The sequence below is a fragment of the Pristiophorus japonicus genome, chromosome 10, assembly GCF_044704955.1.
Source record: "Pristiophorus japonicus isolate sPriJap1 chromosome 10, sPriJap1.hap1, whole genome shotgun sequence".
Taxonomy (NCBI): Eukaryota; Metazoa; Chordata; class Chondrichthyes; family Pristiophoridae; genus Pristiophorus; species Pristiophorus japonicus.
In genome coordinates, this window is record NC_091986.1 from 129952487 (window position 1) to 129976292 (window position 23806).

General features: G+C 45.2%; 1 protein-coding gene across 1 annotated transcript in view; it reads right to left on the minus strand.

Moving 5' to 3' along the window:
* LOC139274621 (DNA-binding protein RFX8-like) overlaps positions 1-23806 on the minus strand; it is a 75670-nt gene that overhangs the window by 24951 nt on the left and 26913 nt on the right. The window contains exons 3-6 of the mRNA XM_070891299.1: positions 23097-23253; positions 15602-15696; positions 10739-10856; positions 1190-1470 (exon numbers count right to left, since the gene is read on the minus strand). Coding sequence (XP_070747400.1) covers positions 1190-1470; positions 10739-10856; positions 15602-15696; positions 23097-23253 — 651 coding nt within the window. The remainder of the gene's footprint in view (positions 1-1189; positions 1471-10738; positions 10857-15601; positions 15697-23096; positions 23254-23806) is intronic.

A 23806-nucleotide genomic window follows, 5' to 3' on the forward strand; every position in this document is an offset into this window, starting at 1 on the left:
GGTACAACGGATATGATCTTTATGGCACGACAACTGGAAGAGAAATGCAGGGAACAGCACCAACTCGTGTACATGGTCTTCTTTGACCTCACAAAAATCTTTGACACTGTTAATCGCGAGGGACTATGGAGTGTCCTCCTCCGTTTCGGCTGCCCCCATAAGTTTGTCGCCATCCTCCGCCTGCTCCACGATGACATGCAGGCCGTGATCCTGACCAACGGATCTGCCACAGACCCAATCCACATCCGGACCAGGGACAAGCAGGGCTGTGTCATCGCGCCAACCCTCTTCTCGATCTTCCTCACTGCAATGCTCCATCTCACACTCAACAAGCTCCCCGCTGGAGTGGAACTGAACTATAGAACCAGTGGGAACCTGCTCAACTGTTGTTGCCTCCAGGCTAGATCTAAACTGTCCTATCCTCTGTCGTTGAACGACAGTATGCGGACAATGCTTGCATCTGCGCACATTCAGAGGCTGTACTCCAAGCCATCGTCAACATCTTCACCGAGGCGTACGAAAGCATGGGCCTTACACTAAACATTCGTAAGACAAAGGTCCTCTACCAACCTGACCCCGCCACACAGCACGGCCCCCCCCCGTCATCAAAATTTGTGTGTATGTTGGGGTGGGGGGGGCAAGGCTGACAAAATGTGAGTCACAAAATCTAGTTTATCACAAATTGACTAAAGTTTGTAGGAACATTACTTTGTGGTATTTTCAAGATTTTGAAATTAACAATTGTTAAATTATTGCTAGAACTACAGTTTTAGATTTCATTCAAACCTAGCCTGTATATTAACATTCTGCCAACACAGAGCTTGTGTTAAACCCTGATAGAGTAAATGATAACAGCACTGATTGATTTGGTTACTTAAAATAATGGGTACTAAAGAAATGATGGGCTGTATTTTGCTGAGCTGCGAACAGCACCAGCCCATTGATGAACTTTTGCACGGCAAGGTGCTGTCAGCCGAATAGCCATACAGCGCGACGCCCTCTACAGGCCATCGGAGGGGCAGCGCATCTCGGACAGCAACTTCCGGATTTTCACATTTAACTGCGCATGTGCGTTCATCGGAAGTTGCTGTTTGAATTGCATGTAAATACTGGAGAGCATTGTTAGCCTCACTGTTATTTTCACAGCAGAATTTGTCTCAATACTAATTAGATTCCAGGACAAATTTACCTTGTTGCCGGTCAAAGTATCAACTTTAAAGCCCAAAGGTTTGATGGTGATATTTTGCAGATTAAGGTCTTTGTCACCTATTTGTTCTGATTTTACATTAAGAGACTCTGATGGTAATGAATATTTTTTGAGAACAGATTCTAAGTCTGGTTCCTGAATTGTGTTATGTGAAAGTTGATCCATGCTTTCTGGTAGTGACTTTTCCATCTCTTCTTCCATGTAGGACTGGAGTACATGAGTTAGGTACTCAGAAATGAGAAGATTCATCAAGTGCCAAGATCCTATTGTATAACAAGTAAAAGGCTTATAAAGTAAGTGATCACATTCCATATCTTCACCACATCATTCCTTGTTATGCTAAATGCAATCATAATGCATTATAAATCTATATATATATATATACACACATCAATCCTTTCATTTAAATTAGGGTAGATCATTTTAACAAAAATCATGTTTTAACAAAAATCAAATTTCTAAACAATAGCAGGATTAGTAGTTTAAACAGCGGTTATAATTTTGCATTACATTTTAAATATTCCATTTCTTTATCATATGTCTCTGTTAGTGTACAACCAAAAGATTGTTTCACTATGATCGCTTACACTTTCCTTTATAATCATCATCATCATAGGCAGTCCCTCAAAATCGCGGAAGACTTGCTTCCACTCTAAAAGTGAGTTCTCAGGTGACTGTACAGTCCAATGCGGAAATTGCAGTCTCTGTAACAGGTGGGACAGACAGTGTTTGAAGGAAAGGGTGGGTGGGGAATCTGGTTTGCCGCACGCTCCTTCCGCTGTCTGCATTTGATTTCTGCATGCTCGAGGTGCTCAGTGTCCTCTCGGATGCTCTTCCTGCACTTTGGGCGGTCTTGGGCCAGGGATTCCCAGGTGCCAGTGGGGATGTTGCACTTTGTCAAGCTGGCTTTGAGAGTGTCCTTGAAACGTTTCCTCTGCCCACCTGGGCCTCTCTTGCCATGTATGTGTTCCGAGAAGAGTGCTTGCTTAGGGAATCTCGTGTCAGGCATGCGGACGATGTGACCCGCCCAACGGAGCTGATCGAGTGTGGTCAGTGCTTCGATGCTGCGGATGTTGGCCTGAGCAAGAACACTGACGTTGGTACGTCTATCCTCCCAGTGAATTTATATATAGTCCACGTCTGTTATGTATTGATGCTTGGGGTCACCAGACACCAGAGGGTGCCACTGTCAGAGGTCATCGGGCTGTACGCGCGTGTGCTTGATCACTGGTATATAAGCGCGGGTACAATGTCTCGTGTGTACTTTGGGCGCGAATAAAGATGGAACATGTTTACACGTGACGCAGTTTACAAGACTCTTGAATCATTACATTTGGCGACGAAGTAAATTAAGAACCTTCGCATGTACAATGGGCACTATTGGAATTCTGGAGAAATTTGTGGAGGGCGAGGATTGGGTGGATTTTATTGATCGCCTGGATCAGTATTTTGTGGCCAACAAACTGGAGGGGGAGGCTGACGCAGTTTGGCGCAGGGCCAAAGCCAAGTTACGTACTTACACCAAGGAACTCATACCGATGATTGGCAGTGCAGTAGTCAAGATGTCATATGATGGTGTGGTTCAAGATCTACCATTAAGGATCATCCCAGGTAATGGTCCAACGCTGTTTGGCAGGAATTGGTTCGAGAAAATTAAGCTGAACTGGAATGATGTCAAAGTGTTGTCCTCAGTGGATGACACTTCGTGTGCTCAAGTGTTGAAGAGGTTTCCTTCTTTGTTTGAACCGGGCATTGGTAATTTTACTGGAGCCAAAGTGCAGATTCACCTGGATTCTTTTGCAAGGACTATCTATCATAAAGCTCGGTCTGTTTCTTACATAATGAGGGAGAAGGTTGAAATTGAGTTTGACAGACTCCAACGTGAAGGGGTCATATTACGGGTTGAGTTTAACGAGTGGGCCAGTCCTATTGTTCCTCTGTTGAAGAGTGATGGCACTGTCAGGATTTGTGGAGACTATAAGGTACGAGTAACCGATTTTCGAAACAGGATCAGTATCTGTTACCGAAGCCTGATGACCTGTTCGCCATGCTAGCTGGAGGAAAGTTGTTCACTAAGCTAGATCTGACGTCGACCTATATGACACAGGAGCTTGTCAGCACTTCGAAGAAATTCACCTGCACCAACACCCATAAAGGACTGTTTGTCTACAACAGGTGTCCTTTTGAAATTCGTTTGATTGCAACCATATTTCAGAGGAATATGGAGAGTCTACTGAAGTCCGTTCTTAGAACTGTCGTGTTTCAAGATAACATTCTGGTCACAGGTCGTGACACTGCTGAACATCTGAACAATCTTGAAGTCCTACATCGTCAGGCTGAAACGTTCGAAGTGTGTCTTCATGGCACCTAAAATTGAATTCCTGGGGAGGAAGATTGCTGCTAATGGCATCAGGTCCACTGATTTGTAAACCATTAAAAATGCACCCAGACCTCAGAATGTGATGGAGTTGTGTTCATTCCTTGGGCTACTCAACTACTTTGGTAATTTCTTACCCCGATTGAGCACTTTATTAGAGCCACTGCCCATGCTACTCAGAAAAGGTGACAACTGGGTCTGGGGTGTGTCTCAAGATAGAGCTTTTGAGAAAGTTAAGTATGTGCTTTGTTCAAACAAGTTGCTTGTTCATTATGATCCATGTAAGTGTCTTGTATTGGCCTGTGATGCTTCATCATATGGGGTTGGCTGTGTACTCCAACAAGCAAATGAGTCGGGTAAGCTACAACCTGTTGCGTATGCTTCAAGAAGTTTGTTAAAAGTGGAAAGAGCTTACAGCATTGTAGAAAAAGAAGCTTTGGCCTGCGTGTATGAGGTAAAAAAGATGCATCAGTATCTGTTTGGTCTTCATTTTGAACTCAAAACGGATCACAAGCCACTCATTTCATTGTTTTTGGAAAACAAAGGTATTAATACCAATGCATCGTCCCGTATCCAGAGGTGGGTGTTGACATTGTCTGCCTATGATTATGTTATTCGTCATAGACCAGGCACAGAGAATTGTGCCGATGCACTGAGTCGTCTGCCTTTGCTTAACCTGATATGAAGATGCCTCAACCTGTAGATCTACTGTTAGTAATGGATGCTTTTGAGAGTAAAGGAACTCTGTCACTGCTCAACAAGTTAGGATCTGAACCAGCCATGATCCTATTTTATCGGTTGTGAAACGTTGTGTCCTCAGCGGTGATTGGTCTGCAATACCTATGGAGATGTGTGATGAGACCAAACCTTACAACCGTCACAAAGGTGAGCTGTCCATTCAGTCAGATTGTCTACTGTGGGGCAATCGTGTCATCATGCCTAAGAAAGGTTTTGTCATGATGAAAGCCATTGCTGGTCTCATGTATGGTGGCCTGGAATTGACTCTGATCTGGAATCATGTGTGCACCAGTGCAATACTTGCATGCAGCTAAGTAAAGTACCAGCGGAATCTCCTCTGAGTCTTTGATCGTGGCCATCTAAACCATGGTCCAGGATCCACATCGATTTTGCAGGTCCTTTCCTGGGAAAGATGTTTTTTGTTGTGGTGGATGCATATTCAAAATGGATAGAATGTATTATTATGTCATCCAGTACATCTGCAGCTACTATTGAGAGCCTTCGTGTCATGTTTGCTACTCATGGTTTACCTGACATTGTTGTGACGACAACGGATTTTGCTTCACAAGTCTTGAGTTTCAAGAGTTCATGAAACTCAATGGTATTAGACATGTGAAGTCAGCTCCGGTCAAACCTGCTTCTAATGGTCAAGCAGAGCATGCTGTTCAAACTATCAAACAAAGTATGAAACGTGTAACTCAGGGTTCACTGCAGACTCATTTGTCATGTATATTGCTCAGTTACAGGACAAGACCTCATACGCTTACTGAGGTTTCCCCTGCTGAACTACTGATGAAGAGAAATCTCAAGACCAAGTTTTCTCTTGCTCCTCCTGATTTGAATGATCGTGTTGAAAACAGACGTCAAAGTCAGCAATGGTATCATGATCGTGCTGCTGTGTCACGTGACATCTCTGTCAACGATCCGGTTTATGTACTGAACAATGGTCAAGGTTCAAAGTGGATCACTGATTCTGTTATAGCCAAGGAGGGTAACAGATTGTTTATTGTCGTCTCAAGAATGGGGAAACATGCAGGAAACATGTTGATCAGGTAAAACTGTGGCACATGGATGAACTGGGACCATTTGAGGAAGATGCAGTCAGTGACCAACCAACCAATGTGTTGTGTATGCATGCCTGTTTACTGTGTGATGTTTGTAACACAGTTATGCAACACTGAATGTACCCTTACACTGCACACACCTTGCCTGTACACCAGAGGGTGCTGCTGCTGGAGACCTAAGGGTTACCTGCACACTCCAGGTAACCCAGTATAAAAAGGAACACACAGCTTGTCGTCAGCACTCGGGAGCGGCAAATAAAGGACTATAGGTCTGCACAGTTTAAGTATCATACCCTGCCTCGTGGAGTCATTACTAAAGGTGTCTACATACCCCACATCTGGCGACGGGAATACGAGGTCACAAACTACACGCTCAACATGTCTAACCTCAGCAACTTTCAGCAATTTACAGAGGGGAAGATTGGGACGCTTTTGTAGAAAGATTGGAACACTTCTTTATAGCTAACGACCTGGACGGGGACACACTGGCTACACTACCGAACAGCGCAGGGCCATCCTGCTTAGCAGTTGTGGGCCCACCATCTACAGTCTCGTCAGGGACTTACTAGCCCCGGAGAAGACAACCACCAAGAGCTATGAGCAACTTGTAACAATCATACAGGAACAACTAAAACCGAAAGAAAGCATCCACACAGCCAGGCACCGGTTCTACACTTACCGGTGACCTGAGTGCCAAGAAATTGCCAAGTTTGCTGCAAACTTAAGAAGACTAGCTGCACCGTGTGATTTTGGCGACCACCTTAATGAAGCACTAAGGGACATATTTGTCATCGGAATCGGCCACGAAGGCCTCCTACACAAATTGCTCTCAGCTGACATCACGGTCACCTTGCAGAAAGCAATTCAAGTGAGCCAGGCCGACATGGTTTTGGCCAGCGACTCCAGGCGAATACTGACCCATGACTCTAAACCGGCGAGTGCAGTGCACCGCATGGATACTTCTAAAGGCAGAAATGCTGCCCCGAGTCCCGCAACACTGAGTCCGCCATATGGGGCAAACCGGCTAGCCCCGTGCTGGCGCTGTGGAGGAAACCACAGGGCCCACCAGTGCCGCTACAAAGACTATGCATGAAAAGGCTGCAAAGAGAAAGGGCACCTTCAGAGAATGTGCAGAAAAGGCTGTACTCACCGCGTTTCTGATGAGTTGGCTGATCACCGGGGCTCCAACACAGAGGAAGGTGAAGTTGCTCAACCCCTGGAAGCAGAGTATGGAACTCATACCTGCTCCACTGAAAGTTCTCCGTGGGCGAGGAAAGTAGACGGCAACGGGGCTCCAGTTTCTATGGAGAGCGACACAAGGGCGAGCCAGTCTGTGATGAGCCAAGCGACCTTTGAAGAACTTTGGATGAATCCTGCCAATCGACCACAATGGCAGCCTGTCCAAGCGAAGCTGCTCCCAGGCCTCCGGGCTCCGGCAATCGACCTCAAACATGGATCCACCACTGTCCAGCTCAACTGCCCATAGCATCCCGGCGAAATCTCTGAGACCAAGGATCCAAACTCCACTTTCCGAGCCGGGGCGACACTCCAAGAGGTGAATGGCATCGAAAGAAATGGATTCCCAATGTCCAGGGTCGAACTTGTGGAAGGAAAGAGCACCACAGCCTACCTGCAGCAAGACCAGAAAATGGCTGCCGCAGCACAAGGAGAAAAACTTGTAATCAAAATGGCCACGGCCATACCACAAGTGAACATGGAAAAGCATCACGTGACACTGAGCGGCCAATCGGATTTGAAGGCTCCCTTAAAGGAGACCGGTAACCAAAGAAATTTAAAGGGGAAGTTTCAATTATTTGAGTACACCGGCTTTAAAGCTAAAGATGCAATTAAAGGGTGAAAGTATGAAAATGTATGCAATGTAACCATGAATTGTGATGCTGGTTTAACTAATGTGACTAATGAGATGAATGCAGGTGTCAGTAAGGTTAAGAACAAGATTATTATGCTTAACAGTAATGATAGAGATTGTGAAATGCCTAATGTAACCATGTCTGTTGAAACCTGGATACCCAAAAGTGATGCAAATGCTAGAATGTATAATGCAGGCTCGACTATTAGTGATCAGAGCCAAGGTGTCATGTATACCGGTAGGACACTGCCAAAGGACATTGGGTCCTACAGGGACCATGCTGACGCCAATGGAATCCCCCTGTGGGAGACCCCCAGGTCCAGCAGGCTACCTGACCATGTAGCCTGGACCTTTGGAACGAATGTGATGCCCCTTGCAGGACACACACAGCCAGTGGGAGCAGACCCACTACAGGGACAGTGGTCAAAGGGCAGCCCAGCCACCACCAATGGCAACCTGCACCAGATCAGCCCTACAACCCCTGACCACCAGGGCCAACACCAGGAGCAAGAGGCCAATACCCTCTAGCTTCCCTGGTAAACCCTGGGATGACCTGACCCTCATCCCAATTGGTGGACAAGGAGCCCACCCAATCTTGTGGCCCTGCCCACCACCCCATAACAACAGTGGACAAGGAGCCCACCCAGTCTTGTGGCCCTGCCCACAACTACCCACATCACAGTGTATACACACCACCCACTGCTGCTGTGGTTACCCCCCCCGAGGGATCCCACAACAGTAACATCCACATATTCTGTGTATGAGGGAGGGGAAATGAACGAGGTTAGCCTCAAGCACAGGGGTCACACCTGGCAACCACACAACCCTCACCACAATCTCTCATAGCCCACCACTGATCACCTCCCCTGGGCATGACAATAAGCATATGAAAAATGCTTAGGGGGGAAGTGTTGTTGTGTATGCATGCCTGTTTACTGTGTGATGTCTGTAACACTGTTATACAACACTGAATGTACCCTTACACTCTACACACCTTGCCTGTACACCAGAGGGTGTTGCTGCTGGAAACCTAAGGGTTACCTGCACACTGCAGGTAACCCAGTATAAAAAGGAACACACAGCTTGTTGTCGGCACTCGGGAGCGGCAAATAAAGGACTACAGGTCTGCACAGTTTAAGCATCATACCCTGCCTTGTGGAGTCATTACTAAAGGTGCCTACATACCCCACACAATGTTCATTCATCAGAGGACTCTGCTGTCATTACTGAACCTGGACCTTCAGTCTCTGATGTGGTCATTACCACTCCCATCAGATCTGTTACTCAGCCCTCACTCACAACTGACTCAAAACGCTTGCCTAGAACTAAAGTTGAACTGAGACGATCAACTCATGAGCGGAAAGTCCCAGACCGTCTTAATTTGTAAAGAGACTGATATTAAGACCTTGAAAGGGGGATGTTGTTATGTATTGATGCTTGGGGTCAACAGACACCAGAGGGCGCCACTGTCGGAGGTCATCGGGCTGTACGCACGTGTGCGCGGTCACTGGTATGTAAGCACGGGTACTGTGTACTTTGGGCGTGAATAAAGACGGATCAGGTTTACACCTGAGGCAGTTTACAGTAACAAGACTCTTGAGTCATTACAACATCTCTGAGCCATATAGGAGGGTGGGTATCACTGCCCTGTAGACCATAAGCTTGGTGCCAGATTTGAAGTCCTGGTCTTCAAACATTCTCTTCCTCAGGCGACCGAAGGCTGTGCTGGCACACTGGAGGTGGTGTTGGACCTCGTCATCGATGTCTGCCCTTGCTGATAATAGGCTCCTGAGGTATGGAAAATGGTCCACGTTGTCCAAGGCCGTGCCGTGGATTTTGATAACCGGGGGGCAGTGCTGTGTGGTGGTGTCAGGTTGGTGGAGGACCTTTGTCTTATGTATATTTAGTGTAAGGCCCATGCTTTTGTACGTCTCGGTGAAGATGTTGACGATGGCTTGAAGTTTGGCCTCTGAATGTGCGCAGACGCAAGCGTCGTACGTGTACTGTAGTTCGATGACAGGATGGGATGACCTTGGATCTAGCCTGGAGGCGCCAAAGGTTGAACAGGTTCCCATTGGTTCTATAGTTTAGTTCCACTCCAGCGGGGAGCTTTAGGAATACCTTAAGAATACCCTGGGCCAGAAATTACGACCTCCTGGGTCCATACTGAGTGTGTACGGACCTGGGAAGGCATCACAAAAGCCGGTTTTCAGCGCACAATGCGCATGCGCTGAAAACCAGCTTTTCCGACGTGTCACATCCTCCTTATATCGGGAGCGAGGACATTTGCAAGGGCAAGATTGCGGTATTTACCCATATCTTGCCTAGCAAATGTCCTCAAAACTCTTGCGCCTGATAAAAGCATGTGCATAACCTACTTTTATAGGCGTAAGAGTTTTAAAATACACAAAAACATTATAAAATAACATTTAACAAAACACATTTTATTGTTAAAAACCCTCCCCCACTACGGTAAGTTTATTTTAAACCATGATTTAAAAAACGTTTTTAAAAATCGGAAAAATATTTATTTTTTATAATACATAAATAACTTTAATTTAAATTAATAAAAATATATGCGTCTTAACTAGCATTGTGAATTTAGACTTAACATTTAATGGAACACACACACAAATTATGATCTGTTTCATTTTTACACATGATTTATTAAAAGGAAGTTTAATTCTGATGAAAAACGGTTTATTCCACAATATTTAAACGGTGCTTATCTCTTCTGTTAGCCCACTAGATTGAATGGTGATATTATACAAGCCTGAAATATAATTGCAAATATTAAAGGTGTACTATGCCTTAATTGTCATTGTTTCACTTATAAACTGGCAAAATAAAATCACATTGAACTTTTAAAATTAATTTTAACCAGAATAGGTCTACTAAATAGTTTAGAAGGATGAGAGGGGATCTCATAGAAACATATAAGATTCTGACTGGACTAGACAGGCTAGATGCGGGAAGAATGTTCCCGATGTTGGGGAAGTCCAGAACCAAGGGACACAGTCTTAGGATAAGGGGCAGGCCGTTTAGGACTGAGATGAGGAGAAACTTCTTCAGAGAGTTGCTTACCTGTGGAGAGAAAGCAGGAAAGGGGTACTGAAGGAATGATCAGCCATGATCTTATTGAATGGCGGTGCAGGCTCGAAGGGCCGAATGGCCTACTCCTGCACCTATTTTCTATGTTTCTATGTAACCTGCTAGGATAATCAATCTGAAGACTAAGCAGCCTGTAGCAGCATTATCCAGGCTACCTGCAACCTAACCTGGTGCCCAGCAGTACATAATATAATCATAGAATCAGTAGAATAAATTTTCCATTAGATGCTCGCGCCAGTGTTATTTTAAGGTATGCAATAACCAATATAAAATAAACAGGAAATTTCCTCTATATTTTAATGATTCTTTACTCTCAGTACTTATAAAAACAGGGACATATTCAAGTTATTGGTCTCAGAGGTAAGCCTTACCAAAGGATTCTGCATTTAACAGTGTTAAAGCACGACTTATTGCAGAAAGAAAGTAGTTCCATCTCAGCTGGAAATTCGCGGCTAGTTGTGTGAACTCTTCTCCTCTGAAGTTGCTGGGCTGAAATAGCAAATATTTTAATCTTTGTATTACACATTGTTGTGAAGCAGTGCTCTTTATCTTGAAATTAAATTTGATGATGAAACGAATCATCATTTGTTGATGATTTGAAGGGGAAAATTAATTGTAACTGTAGCTCAATCGCTGCACGTAAGAAATACCATGGAAGGTCTACCAGTGTGTGCTTTTTGATAATGTTCCTAATTGTGATGGCGGGTTGGGTGTTTTGTATGTATAGTAAAGGTGCTCTTTAAGTTTAAACTTTTGTTGTTGTGATTTGTAAGCCTGAAAGTGTTTTTGTCTAAAAGGTCTTTGTTTATAATGCTGCAATTAATACTGTTTCTGATCAGTATTTAAAGTACCGATTTATTTATGCTACCTGGCTTACACTAATGTATAGTGCTCTACTCCCATGCAGTAATTATTTTGTGTCAGATGGCGTTGAGTTAAAAATATGAACTTTCAAGCAATCATGTCTGTTGGATTTTTGGAGAGATTCGTGGAAGGGGCAGACTGGGAGGGTTTTACTGATCGCCTCAACCAGTACTTCATAGCCAACGGATTGAAAGGAACCGATAATGCAATTAAGCACAGGGCGGTTCTCCTCGCCATTTGTGAGTCAAAAATTTATGCCTTATCAAGAATCTACTCTCACTGACTCAACCAACGGATAAGACTTATGAGGAATTGTGTCCGCTGGTTCGGAACCACTTTAAAGTGAAGAAGGCATCATGGCGAGGTTACGTTTCTATACGCAAAATCGCTCCGAGGGCCAGGACGTGGCGGAATTTGTGTCCGACCTGAGACGTCTTGCTGGGCCGTGCAACTTCGGATCTGCGTTGGAGGAAATGCTGCGGGACTTTTTCGGTGCTTGGCATTGGCCACGAGGTCATCCTTCGAAAGCTGTTGGCTGCTGAATCTCTAGACCTGAGCAGGGCCATCATGATCGCCCGACATGCATATTCATGGACGAAAACTCGAAACAGGTATCTTCCCAGCATCGAAACTCACCGGCAAGTACTGTGCATAAAATAATATCGTCGGCATGTAGAGCTGCACATGGCAGGGCCTACTCGTCCGCGTTCGTACGACCCTGTAACTGCTCAAAGTCTGCCATCGGGGGTGAATCAAATCTCGCCTTGTTGGCGTTGCGGGGGCTATCATCGGGCCCATCAATACCGATTCAAGCAATACGTGTGCAAAGGCTGTGCAACAATGGGGCACCTTCAGTGAATGTGTCCACAACCGAGCAAGTGTGCTGTGACACATCACGTGGCTGAGGATAATCGATCCAGCGTGGATCAAACTGCACAGGCAACTCAACCCGAGGCACAGGACAAAGAAGTGTATAGGGTACATTCTTTTACCAAAAGTCCTCTGATAACGCTGGAAATTAAATTAAATGTGGTTCCAGTATCCATGGAATTGGACACGGGTGCGAGTCAGTCAATAATGAGCCAGAGGGCTTTTGAAAAGCTGTGGGACACTAAGGCAAAAAGACCCAAACTGAGCCCAATTCAATGTAAAGCTGCGTACCTACACCAAAGAGCTCATACCAGTTATTGGCAGCGTGGCAGTAAAGGTATCATACGATGGAGCTGTGCATGATTTATTGTTGTGGATCGTTCCAGGCAATGGCCCAACGCTGTTCGACAGGAGTTGACTTGAGAAAATTAAATGGAACTGGAACGATATTAAAGCCTTATCATCAGTGGATGACGTTTCGTGTGCTCAAGTGCTGAGCAAGTTTCCCTCGTTGTTCGAACCAGGCATCGACAACTTCACGGGAGCCAAGGTGCAAATCCACCCAGGCCCGGATGCAAGATCCGTCCATCACAAGGCTCGGGTGGTTCCGTACATGATGAGGGCGAAGGTCGAGATCGAACTGGCAGACTTCAACGGGAAAGAATCATATCACCAATCGAGTTCAGCGAATGGGCTAGTCCAATTGTCCGGGTGTTGAAAAGTGATGGCATGGTCAGGATCTGCAGCGACTACAAGGTAACAATCAACCGAGTCTTGATACACGATCAGTACCCATTACCCAAGGCTGATGACCTGTTTGCAATGCTAGCAGCGGGGGGGGGAGTCATTCACCAAATTGGACCTGACCTCCGCTTACATGACACAGGAGCTGGTCGAATCTTCGAGAAAACTGACGTGCATCAACACGCATAAAGGTCTGTTTATATACCTTTCGGAATTCACTCGGCGACAGCTATATTTCAGAGAAACATGGAGAGTTTGCTGAAGTCCGTCCTGAGAACCGTCGTGTTCCAAGATGACATCCTGATCACCGGTCGCGACACCACCGAACACGTGCACAACCTGAAAGAGGTTCTACGCTGTCTGGACAGAGTGGGACTCAGGCTATAAAACGCTCCAAGTGCGTTTCCATGGCACCAGAGTCGAATTCCTGGGGAGAAAGATTGCAGCAGACGGCATCAGGCCTACAGATTCGAAGACAGAGGCCATCAAGAATGCACCCAGACCCCAGAGTGTGACGGAGCTGCGTTCGTTCCTGGGTCTTCTCAACTATTTCGGTAACTTTCTACCTAGTTTGAGCACATTGCTAGAGCCCTTGCACATGTTGCTGAGAAAGGGCAACAACTGGGTTTGGGGCAAATCTTAAGACAGAGCCTTTGAGAAGGCCAGGAACCTGCTATGTTCCAATAAATTACTGGTACACTATGACCCATGTAAGCGGTTAGTGCTGGCCTGCGATGCCTCATCATATGGGGTTGGTTGTGTGCTCCAGCAAGCAAATGTATCAGGCAAACTCCAACCAATTGCATACGCATCCAGAAGTCTGTCTAAGGCTGAAAGAGCCTATAGTATGTTAGAGAAAGAGGCTTTAGCATGCATGTATAGGATTAGGAAAATGCACCAATACCTGTTTGGGCTTCTGTTTGAGCTTGAAACAGATCACAAGCCACTCATTTCATTGTTTTCTGAGAGCAAAAGTATAAACACCAATGCCTCGTCTCGCATCCAAAGATGGGCACTGACATTATCAACTTATGATTATGTCATCTGCCACAGACCAGGCACTGAAAACTGTGCTGATGCGCTTAGCCGGCTACCATTGCCCACAACCGGGGTGGAAATGCCACAGCACACAGACTTGCTGTGGGTCATGAACGCCTTCGAGAGCGAGGGGGTCACCCGTCACGACTCGCCAAATTAGAACCTGGACCAGCCAGGATCCTGTACTGTCAAGCGTAAAAAGGTGTGTCTTAAATGGAAATTGGTCTGCCATTCCCAGGGAAATGAAGGATGAAATTAAGCCTTATAGCCACCGCAAATATGAATTGTCTATTTAGTCTGATTGTCTGTTATGGGGTAATCGTGTTGTTATGCCAAAAAAAGTAAGGGAAACTTTTGTGCGAGATTTACACAGTACCCACCCAGGCATTATCATGATGAAGGCCATTGCCAGGTCTCACGTTTGGTGGCCCGGCATTGGCTCGGACTTAGAGTCATGCGTGTATCAGTGCAACACTTGCATGCAACTGAGTAATGCACCTGTGGAGGCTCCACTGAGTCTTTGGTCATAGCCATCCAAACCGTGGTCAAGGATCCACATAGACTTTGCCTGCCCCTTTCTCAGCAAAATGTTTTTAGTGGTAGTAGATGCTTACTCCAAATGGATTGAATGCGTAATCATGTCATCCAGCAAATCCAAAGACATTGTTGAAAGCCTCCGGGCCATGTTCGCCACCCATGGCCTGCCCGATGGCCTTGTCAGCGTCAATGGACTGTGTTTCACGAGTTTATGACCCGTAATGGCATCAAGCATGTCAGGTCTGCCCCTTTCAAACCCGCGTCTAACGGTTAAGCGGAGCGGGCTGTCCAAACCATTAATCAGAGCCTAAAACACGTGACTCACGGCTCCCTACAAACCCGCTTGTCCCGCATTCTGCTCAGTTACCGGACGAGACCCCACTCGCTCACCGGGGTCCCTCCTGCCGAACTGTTAATGAAGAGAGACCTCAAAACCAGGCTCTCCCTTGTACACCCAGATCTCAATGATCATGTCGAAACCAGAAGGCAACTGCAGCAATGGTACCACGATCGCATGGTCGTATCACATGACATTGCTGTTCATGACCCTGTGTTTGTCCTGAATTATGGTCATGGTCCAAAGTGGGTTGCTGACACGGTTTTGGCCAATGAGGGGAACAGGGTATTTGTAGTCAAACTGTTAAATGGCCAAATGTGCAAGAGGCACATCGACCAAACCAAACTGCGATTCACAGACAACCCAGAACAAATTGAAGGTGACATCATCATTGACCAACCAACACACAGCCAACCATCAGTTGACCCTTGTGTCATTCACGAAGACGAACCTACCATCCCCGACAGTCCTGTCAGACTGACTGCAGCAATGGTCCTACTAACTCACCCAAGCATGGGTTCGAACTGAGAAGATCAACAAGGGAGCGGTAGGCCCCGACCGTCTCAACTTGCAAATACAACCTGTACCAAGGACTTTGGGGGAAATGATGTTATGTATGTTAACTGGATTTTACCTGCCACCAGAGGGCGCGACTGTTGGAGTCCTAATGGTCACTGGCAGACATGTGCAAGCTGTGTATATAATGTTGGCAGCCATGTTGAATCCTCACTTTGAGAATAAATAAACTGGAATAAGGTCATGCCTGAACTAACTCATCGTACTTAGCCTCGTGGAGTTATTCGATACTTAACAATGATAATATTATTTCCAGTAAATAACTTACCTGAAACACGAAGAGATGCACAAGGGTTGACACGCACTGAAAGTAAGCTCTAATATCTGCTGCAGTATCCAGCAAAGCTAACAAACTATTAAAACCTGCAATAAGAAGAAATCATATTAGGCTGTTTATACTTGCATTTTTTTTTCTGAGATGCTACTGTCATTATTTCCCAATACATATCACAAAACAAGTGAGCACAAGCCCAGGTGAAGAAGATTTAAGTATGGGCAGTGAAATTAATGCTTTTCAATAACAGATTTTCAGATTAAAAATATCCATTTTATAAACCATATATAATGATGTTACGTCTATTTTCATATTTTTTGGAGATGACATTAAATCACATTCTAATTATTGCTATTACTTTCTTTGAAAATTTATGTGAAGAGAATTTCAATGGTGTAACAGTCTACACTTACAGCACAAAAAACACTCTAACTAATATTCCTAGCTGCACTCATAAAAATATTAATGTCATTAAACCCATTTTTTTTAAAGCTTCTTTACCTAATTTACTTTCCAGAATTAATTTTAATGCTGACTATAATTAATGGGTTCCAAATCATATCTGAAGAAATCTTGATAATGTGTCTTAGTTGGTTTGTGAATAATGTTTCAAAACTTACTAGAAACTCCAAAATCTAGACCCAAAATTTATAGGTCATTTAAATTGTACAATTGAGATAATCAGCACGTAACCAATATTTATAAATTAATATTACATTGTGACTGGTAGTAAATTGGCAACTTCATGCAAAGAGGCCATAGGATGGCTGGTGTAAGAAACTGGAAAGTCTCATTGGTGGAGATGGTGGTATTCTTCTGAAGTTAGGGCTAACCAAGAAAGATGGCACATAGATACTCATTTTTACATTTTACTTCCTTTTAGTTATACCACCTTTTTAAATGCTTAAAAAATATATAGCAGTACCCTTGTAATGCACCAAATTTCTTTAGGGCCTGGGGAAGGGGGGGCAAAGTCAGTGCAAGAGGGCTGACAGGAAGGAACATTGGGCAAGATCCAGAAATGTCAGGTTTCCACCGAGAAGAGAAGGCAGCAAGATTTTCTGTTGGGGCCTGGGGCAGGTGGAACATGATGTGACAAGTAGGCTGGGCCAACATGGATGACTTCGCCTGTATGAATTCCTATGGATCACACTTCGCTCCACTCAGCAATTTGGACACCAGGTTCTCCTTGGTGGTTTACGGGCACAAAGGGGGCCCACCTAAATATGCAAGCATGGATTCTGACCTGGACATCTCTGAAAAATGTCAGAATGATTGGCAGCATTAAAAAATGTTAGAACCAATGGAACCACTTGATCTCCTGAGCAACTTGCCAGCATTGCATTTACTCCCCCCTCCCTCCAATTCTAACAGGCATCCAAGATATGCCATACTGGTGCGGGTGCCCACCGAAAATATTTAAATAAAATGACCCTGCCCTGAGCCTGGTTACTTCAGCAGTGTCAGATGCAGAGATGTGTGGTGGAGCAGGATCCCTTCTCTACTGCACTTGCGTTGGTCTGGCAGGTCGAAGGATTTTCAGGTCAATAATAGCATCCATTTCCACTTTAGACCAAATGGAAATATTATAGGGCAGGTAGTCAGATGAATGGGTAGTGTAGTGCTCATGGAAATGTTATTTAAAGAACAGATGAAAGGAAGTAAAAATCAAATTTAGAACAATTGGAGGTTGAAAGTCTCTTGCAATATTCAGTGCACTGGTTAACGTAGTTACATCAAATTCCCATCCATGCTATTTTGACAAAGTTGTCAACCAGTTTATTTTAATATAATTGTTAAAAGCACTGTTACAAATTTGGGGCTACTGTAGATATCTTCTCAGGTTCTGTGATGTCAGTTCCTCCTTTAAGCAGTCTGAGCATTTTACTATTATGGGAGTTAACTCACATTGGCCTATATTTACTTGCACGATTGCATAACCCAGGGATGAAACAATAGCATCGCCTTGTTATCTGAACCAGATACTTGTGTCTTTTGAACATTTTCTTTTTCAATCTCTCCTATGGCTGACCAAGTTACTACTAGATATGGGGAGGGTTGATACATCAGTGATTTATATAAGAAGTATTCAAACTGTTCCTCTAGCATTTCTGATTTCTGAGTCTGCCTTAGTGAACTTTTTCTTTTACAAAACTTGACTGCCCACATGGTTATTGCCCAGAATAGCTGCCAATCAAAGATACTACCCATGCTCCCCCCATTAGCTTCATGCATACCTCAACAGGAAGGGGCATTCTATTCCCCCCATGGTAGGAATGTTTTTTGGGAGCCCCTGAGATGAGCTAACACCTCCCTATTATTTCCGATCATCCTGGGTAACAGTATCCATGTCTGGTTCTAATACACTTTTGGCAATTGCCTCCAGCTTGTGGCCTTCCTTTTTAAGCCGATGCAAATTCACTTTGTTTTAAAACCCAGCACTTGAAAGCAACTCTTTTTTTCTTTGGAAAGGTGATCAAAAATACTGAAATGTAAAAAGCACACATAAGAATTTGATGCAAGCATATTAATCAGTGAATTAAAAATAGCAGCCGAAGGAATTTTAACCCCTTAACTTGAAAAAGGTGAAATTCATCAATTCCACTGGTTTATCTCAAATAAGGTCACTGTAAATTAGTAATACATATCTAGTGCATTACATAATCCATTATGATCTAGGTGAATTATCACTTGTATGTTCTACAATTTTTTTTTTCATATACCAAGTTATATAAATTGTACATAGAAATCTCTTTGAAGAATCAAACAAAAACAATGGGCTCAATTTCCCCAGTGATTTGCGCAGTTTTTTTGGCGTAAATTAAAAAATTTAAGTTTCCCCAAGGAATGGGCGCCAGCGTAATTCAGTTAGTTACGATTTTTTTAGGTTAATTTTTTTCGCGTCATAGTAACCTGATGTCTGTGCCAGTTTTTGTCAATTATGGAAGATTGCCCCCCAAAAATTCTCCTAGTTTGGCATATGTGACCGCTCCCGAGAAACCTGGTGAATTAAGAAAAAGCAGCGCACGTTGAAAAATCGGCACAGAAAGACGCCATTGTTTTTCAGCCAGCGAAGTTTTTCAAAGTCAAGAAGACTTAAATATGCAAAATAAAGATTACATTTTTTTTTACCTTATAACGCAGTAAATGGAAGTTTGATGGAACTCTGTAAGTTTTCATATTTTTTTAACTGACACACCACCACTAAACATCTGCAAACAGGGCTGGAGGGTCGGAGCGTTGCCCAGCAGAATCGGTCCCGTGCAGGGACACAGGGACTCGGAGCTCGGCTGCAAAAGAAGCCTGGGAGAGAGGTGGGGGGCTGTGGAAGGCAATCATAAGGCATCAGAAGCCTGCACTACTCATCAAATCAAGCCCAGGTGGGTGGCGGTGAGGGCTTTGGAAGGCGATCAGAAGGCATCAGAAGCCTGCACTACCCATCAAATGTAGTCTGGGGGGTTGGGCGGGGTGGGGGCAGAGGAGTGGGGGGTTCCCGATCACTGTGCCTGCTCAGACCTGGGTGTGGTCCATACAGACCTGTAGAGAGAGAGAACAAAGAACTTTGTCCTGCCTGCCTGCCGTTTTGAGCTTCTTGCAAAGGTAAAATTTAAGCATGGGGGCAATACTGACAATGCCATACCTTGTGCAAGACTTTTGCATGATGGTGCTGCGGAGGAGACAATTGATTCGACGTCATCACATGACGAACCTCAGAGCCCGTAGGGTGATAGACAGGGGGCTTTACCCACGTTGGGTATATCGAGACAGGTGTTCGTGCCTGCGTTTTCACAAAGAAGTTGTAACTGAGATCTGTGAGTTGGTAAAAGCAGACCTGCAACCTAGAAACGCCAGGGGGACTGAAGTGAAGGTTACAGCTGCACTTTCATTCGATGCACCCGGATCATTCCAGGCTACAACTGGGAATGTGCGCACCATTTCTCAACATGCAACACATGTCTGCATTCGGCAGGTGACTGCTGCACTATATGCCCGGAGGAATGACTACATAAAGTTCCCCCCGACAGCCCAGGCAATGTGTGACAGGGCTGTGGGCTTCTTCAGGACTGTTGGCTTCCCAAAGGTACAGGGCTGCATTGATTGTACCCACATCACCTTGTAAGCACTTTTGGAAGATTCCAAGATGCACAGGAACAGAAAAGGCTTCCACTCCATTAACGTGCAGCTCGTGTGTGACGACATGCATCGCATCATGTCAGTTGATGCAAGATACCCTGGGAGCAACCATGATGCGTTCATCCTATGCGAGAGCGTTATATCTGCCATGTTTCAGCAGCAGCCAGAAGGGCAGAGCTGGCTACTGGGAGACAAAGGGTTCGGCCTCACCACCTGGCTCATGACGCCCCTACGCATAACCCGGACGGAAGCTGACTGGGAATACAACATGTCGCACATTGTGATGTGCAGCCTAATAGAGAGGACTATTGGCATCTTGAAATGGCATTTCAGATGCCTGGACCATTCCGGAGGCCACTTGCTATACTCCCCTGAGATTGTCAGTCAGTTCACTGTTGTGTGCTGCATGCTGCATAACTTAGCCGTCATGAGGCAACAGCAGAAGGTAGTAGAAGACCCACCTGAGGTGTGAGTGGCTGATGATAATGATGAGGAAGATGCAGATGACGAGGGGAGGAGGAGCATGAGGACGGGGAAGCCATGCAACTAACTGAACCCGGAGGAGGGCGGGCCATTGTGCCCCTTTAACGATTGCTCGAGCCTTGCGCCAGCAGCTCATCCATGAATGCTTTGCTGCCTGAAGGCTCAGCGGCAACTATTCCACATGGACCATGTTTACTGTTTGGACCTGTTCCATAATGTTGTGTTGTGTTAATGGAACAAATGATGGAAATTACTCTTTTCAAACGTTGTATTAATAATCGAATAAATAATGGAAATGATTCTTCTTGAGTTCCAAAAATTGTGTTAATAATGGAACAAATAATGTAAATGATTCAGTTATAATTTAAAATATATTTTATTCAAAAGTTTAACAAAAATTTCTTTGTAATTAACTTAACTTTAACAAACATATTCTTGTATCAAAATGAAAGTTTTCACTTATGATCACCTACAAACTTTAAGATCACTTACAAACTCTAAGATCACTTAAAAACTTGTAAATTTATATAATTTGCAAAGAACTTTTAGATTTTGAACAGTTACAACAGTAACAACAATAAAAATAATAACAACAGCAGAAAAGAAAGGCTGCACCCATCTCTCCTCCACCTTATTCTAAGACCGCCCGCTGCGCTTGGTCTTGGTGACTCCATCCCTGCTCGCAGGTGGTGGCACAGAGTTTCTAAGGTTGGTGCCAAGCTTATTCTTTCGAACATCTCAGGTAATGTGCACTTCTTGATGGGGGGGGAGGGTGGGGGTGGCGGCAGGGTGCAGCCGGTAATGTGGAAGGCCTGGCTTGGGCCTCTTCAGAGGTTGGTCCGGGGATTGGAGTGGGAGTGGCAGTTGATTTAGTCAATGGGCGCGGGGTCTGGGCGTGTTCCCTTATTGCAGCAGCTAACTTCAACATCCCCTCCCCCATGTGCCCCGACAGTATTTCAACTACCTCCAACATTCTCTCCCTCATGTTCGCCGACAGTGTCTCAGCTACCTGTGACATGCCCTTCCTCATGTTGAGCAACAGTGTGTCAAGTACCTGCAACATTCCCTCCCTCATGTTCACTGACAGCGCATCAGCTACCTGCGACATTCCGTCCCTCATGTGCACTGACATGGTTTCAGCTGACTGAGATATTCTCTCCTTTATGTTCCCGGACGGTGTTCCCATTTCTCGTGAGAGTGTTATTTCTCCCAACAGTCCCGATACCTCATCACCCACCCCACTGATGGTGTCCAGGAGTGATCGGGTAAGGTCAATGCTCTCCGCACTCATTGCCATCATCTGAACCACATCTGTTAGATCCTGCACCTCAGGAGAGCGCGATCGAGCTCTCCTTCCCCTCCTCACCGTGGGTGTGCCTCGCTGCACCCCACTGGGACCTGCAGTCTCGGACGATAGGGCCGTGGGTGTGGCTTGCTGCACCCCATTGGGACCCGCAGCCTCAGACGGTGGGGCCCTGGGTGTGCCTCGCTGCACCCCACTGGAATCCCCAGTCTCGGACGGTGGGAAACCATGGAATGTCTGACCAACACTCATACCACTACTCAGGGAAGGGGCCAGCACCTCAAAGGGCGGCACCTGCACCTCCTCTAAAGTGAGTACAACAGTGGGGACTTCATCCATCCCCTCTCCTATCCCCTCCCCCTCCACCTCACCCCCATGCTCTTGGTCTGGAAGGTGGGATTGGAAGATGTTCTCCTCCTCAGGCTCGTCCTCCTCTGAATCTTCTTCTGCATCGTCAGGGTTGGCCTCAAGTTCTGCAAAATATAACACAACAGACAAATGGTTAGCAGCAGAGGAGGGGGCAGGGTGGGTGACATGAGTAGGCTCACACATTGCAGGCCAGGCAGCAGGCTCATTTGAAGCACCACGATGAATGATAGCACATTGCATCAACCGAAGCGTAGCTGACGGAAACATCCCCATGAACCGAAGCATGGCTAGCCCGTGCAGTACTTAACATTTAGCAAAGTCAGACTGTGGAATTTGCAGGACTTACCCTCTCCCTCAAGTGTGGGCCCAGCTTATGCAGTGGTGGTTGCTTTTCTCCAGGCAGGACTCATCAAAGCAGCAACCCTCTCTTCCAAGGGTGTCAATGGGTGCAGATGTGCCGGGCCTCCTCCTGTTCGAGTTCTTGCTCGTTTGTTGTGTGCCATTTTCCTCTGCAAAGATGAAATTATAACTTTTTAGAGAGGGTGCCTTTCTGCTGGGTGGAACATATACAGCCGGTCACATTTGCGATTGCAATTCCATTGAAAAATGAAATATTACTTACACTAACTACTTGACCAAGGTCCTGCCACTTTTTGCACTGGCTCCAGACCTCGGGATGGTCACCATTGCACAGTAATCTTCTGCAAGTTGGTTCCAACGTTTCTTCATTTATTTGGGTGGACCTCTGCTGGTGACAAGCTCCTGTCATCTGGTCTCAATCACAGTAACTAGTGCCTCCACTTCATCCTGTAAGAAATTCTTGATCCTTGCGCCGGGTTGCATCTTGTATTGCAGCTCCGATTTTTCCAATGAGAATTAAAGTTCTCACACACAACTGGCTCTTTAAAAATGGCCGATTGCAGACCGGGAGCTGTACTGCGCATGCGCGCCCTGAGGAATAACGTCATAAACGTCCTTTTTTTCTGCGCATGCGCAGAAGGGACAGCATCGTTTTTTCAGTGCAGAGAGTAGGCTCCACTCCCCGAGGCTACAAGACAGGCTGCGCGGCGCCAATTGTGAAAAATAGAGCGGGGAAACTTGGCACACATTTTTGGTGTCGTTCTGACCTAGAAAAACAGGCGTAACTCTGGCAATTCGCCAAAAAACGGCTTTGGGCAAAATTGAGCCCAATGTACTTACATTTCCATTCAAAACTACTGCCTATTTCTTCCAGTGAACAGTTGAATGTTTCTGTGGATTTGCTGGGGATATTCAACAGCCCCTGACTGATGACAGCACGCAGGTCAGCTTTTAAAGTACTGACCATTCTATGATTATTCAAAACTGTGCGCATGCTCTAGAATAGAAAACAAATATTTTCTGTGAATAGTTTTAAAATGGAAATCAAAGAAAATTATTATACATTATCTGTATCCTTTTATATGCTGTAGTTCCTTTTGTCAATAATATTGGTTCTTTCAAAAGGTTAAGTGAAGGTAAGTAAACAAGCAAGATCTGCCAAAGCCTCTGGGAGGAATTCTTTGTCATGTATGTAGACCATGTATACTAACTGTATAGTCATATAAGATGTGTCACCAGAGGGCACTGCGGTGGGAGACCTGAGGGTCACCTGCCTAGGTGTGCAGGGCCCAGTATAAAAGGCTGCCCACCATGCTTGTGCCTCACTCTGGAGTTACAATAAATGGGACTAAGGTCACAACAGCTCAAGTACAATACTAGACCTCGTGGAGTCATTCATAAGAATATTAAATACATAACATTCTTCTTCATGATCCTGTCCCAAATCAGATGGGATCGTAATGGAGAATGTCAAAACTTATGAGCACTGAGGCCTATTGTTACCTCACTGGTCGACTGGGATTTTGCTCTTCCTGCCAGGACTGTTCATT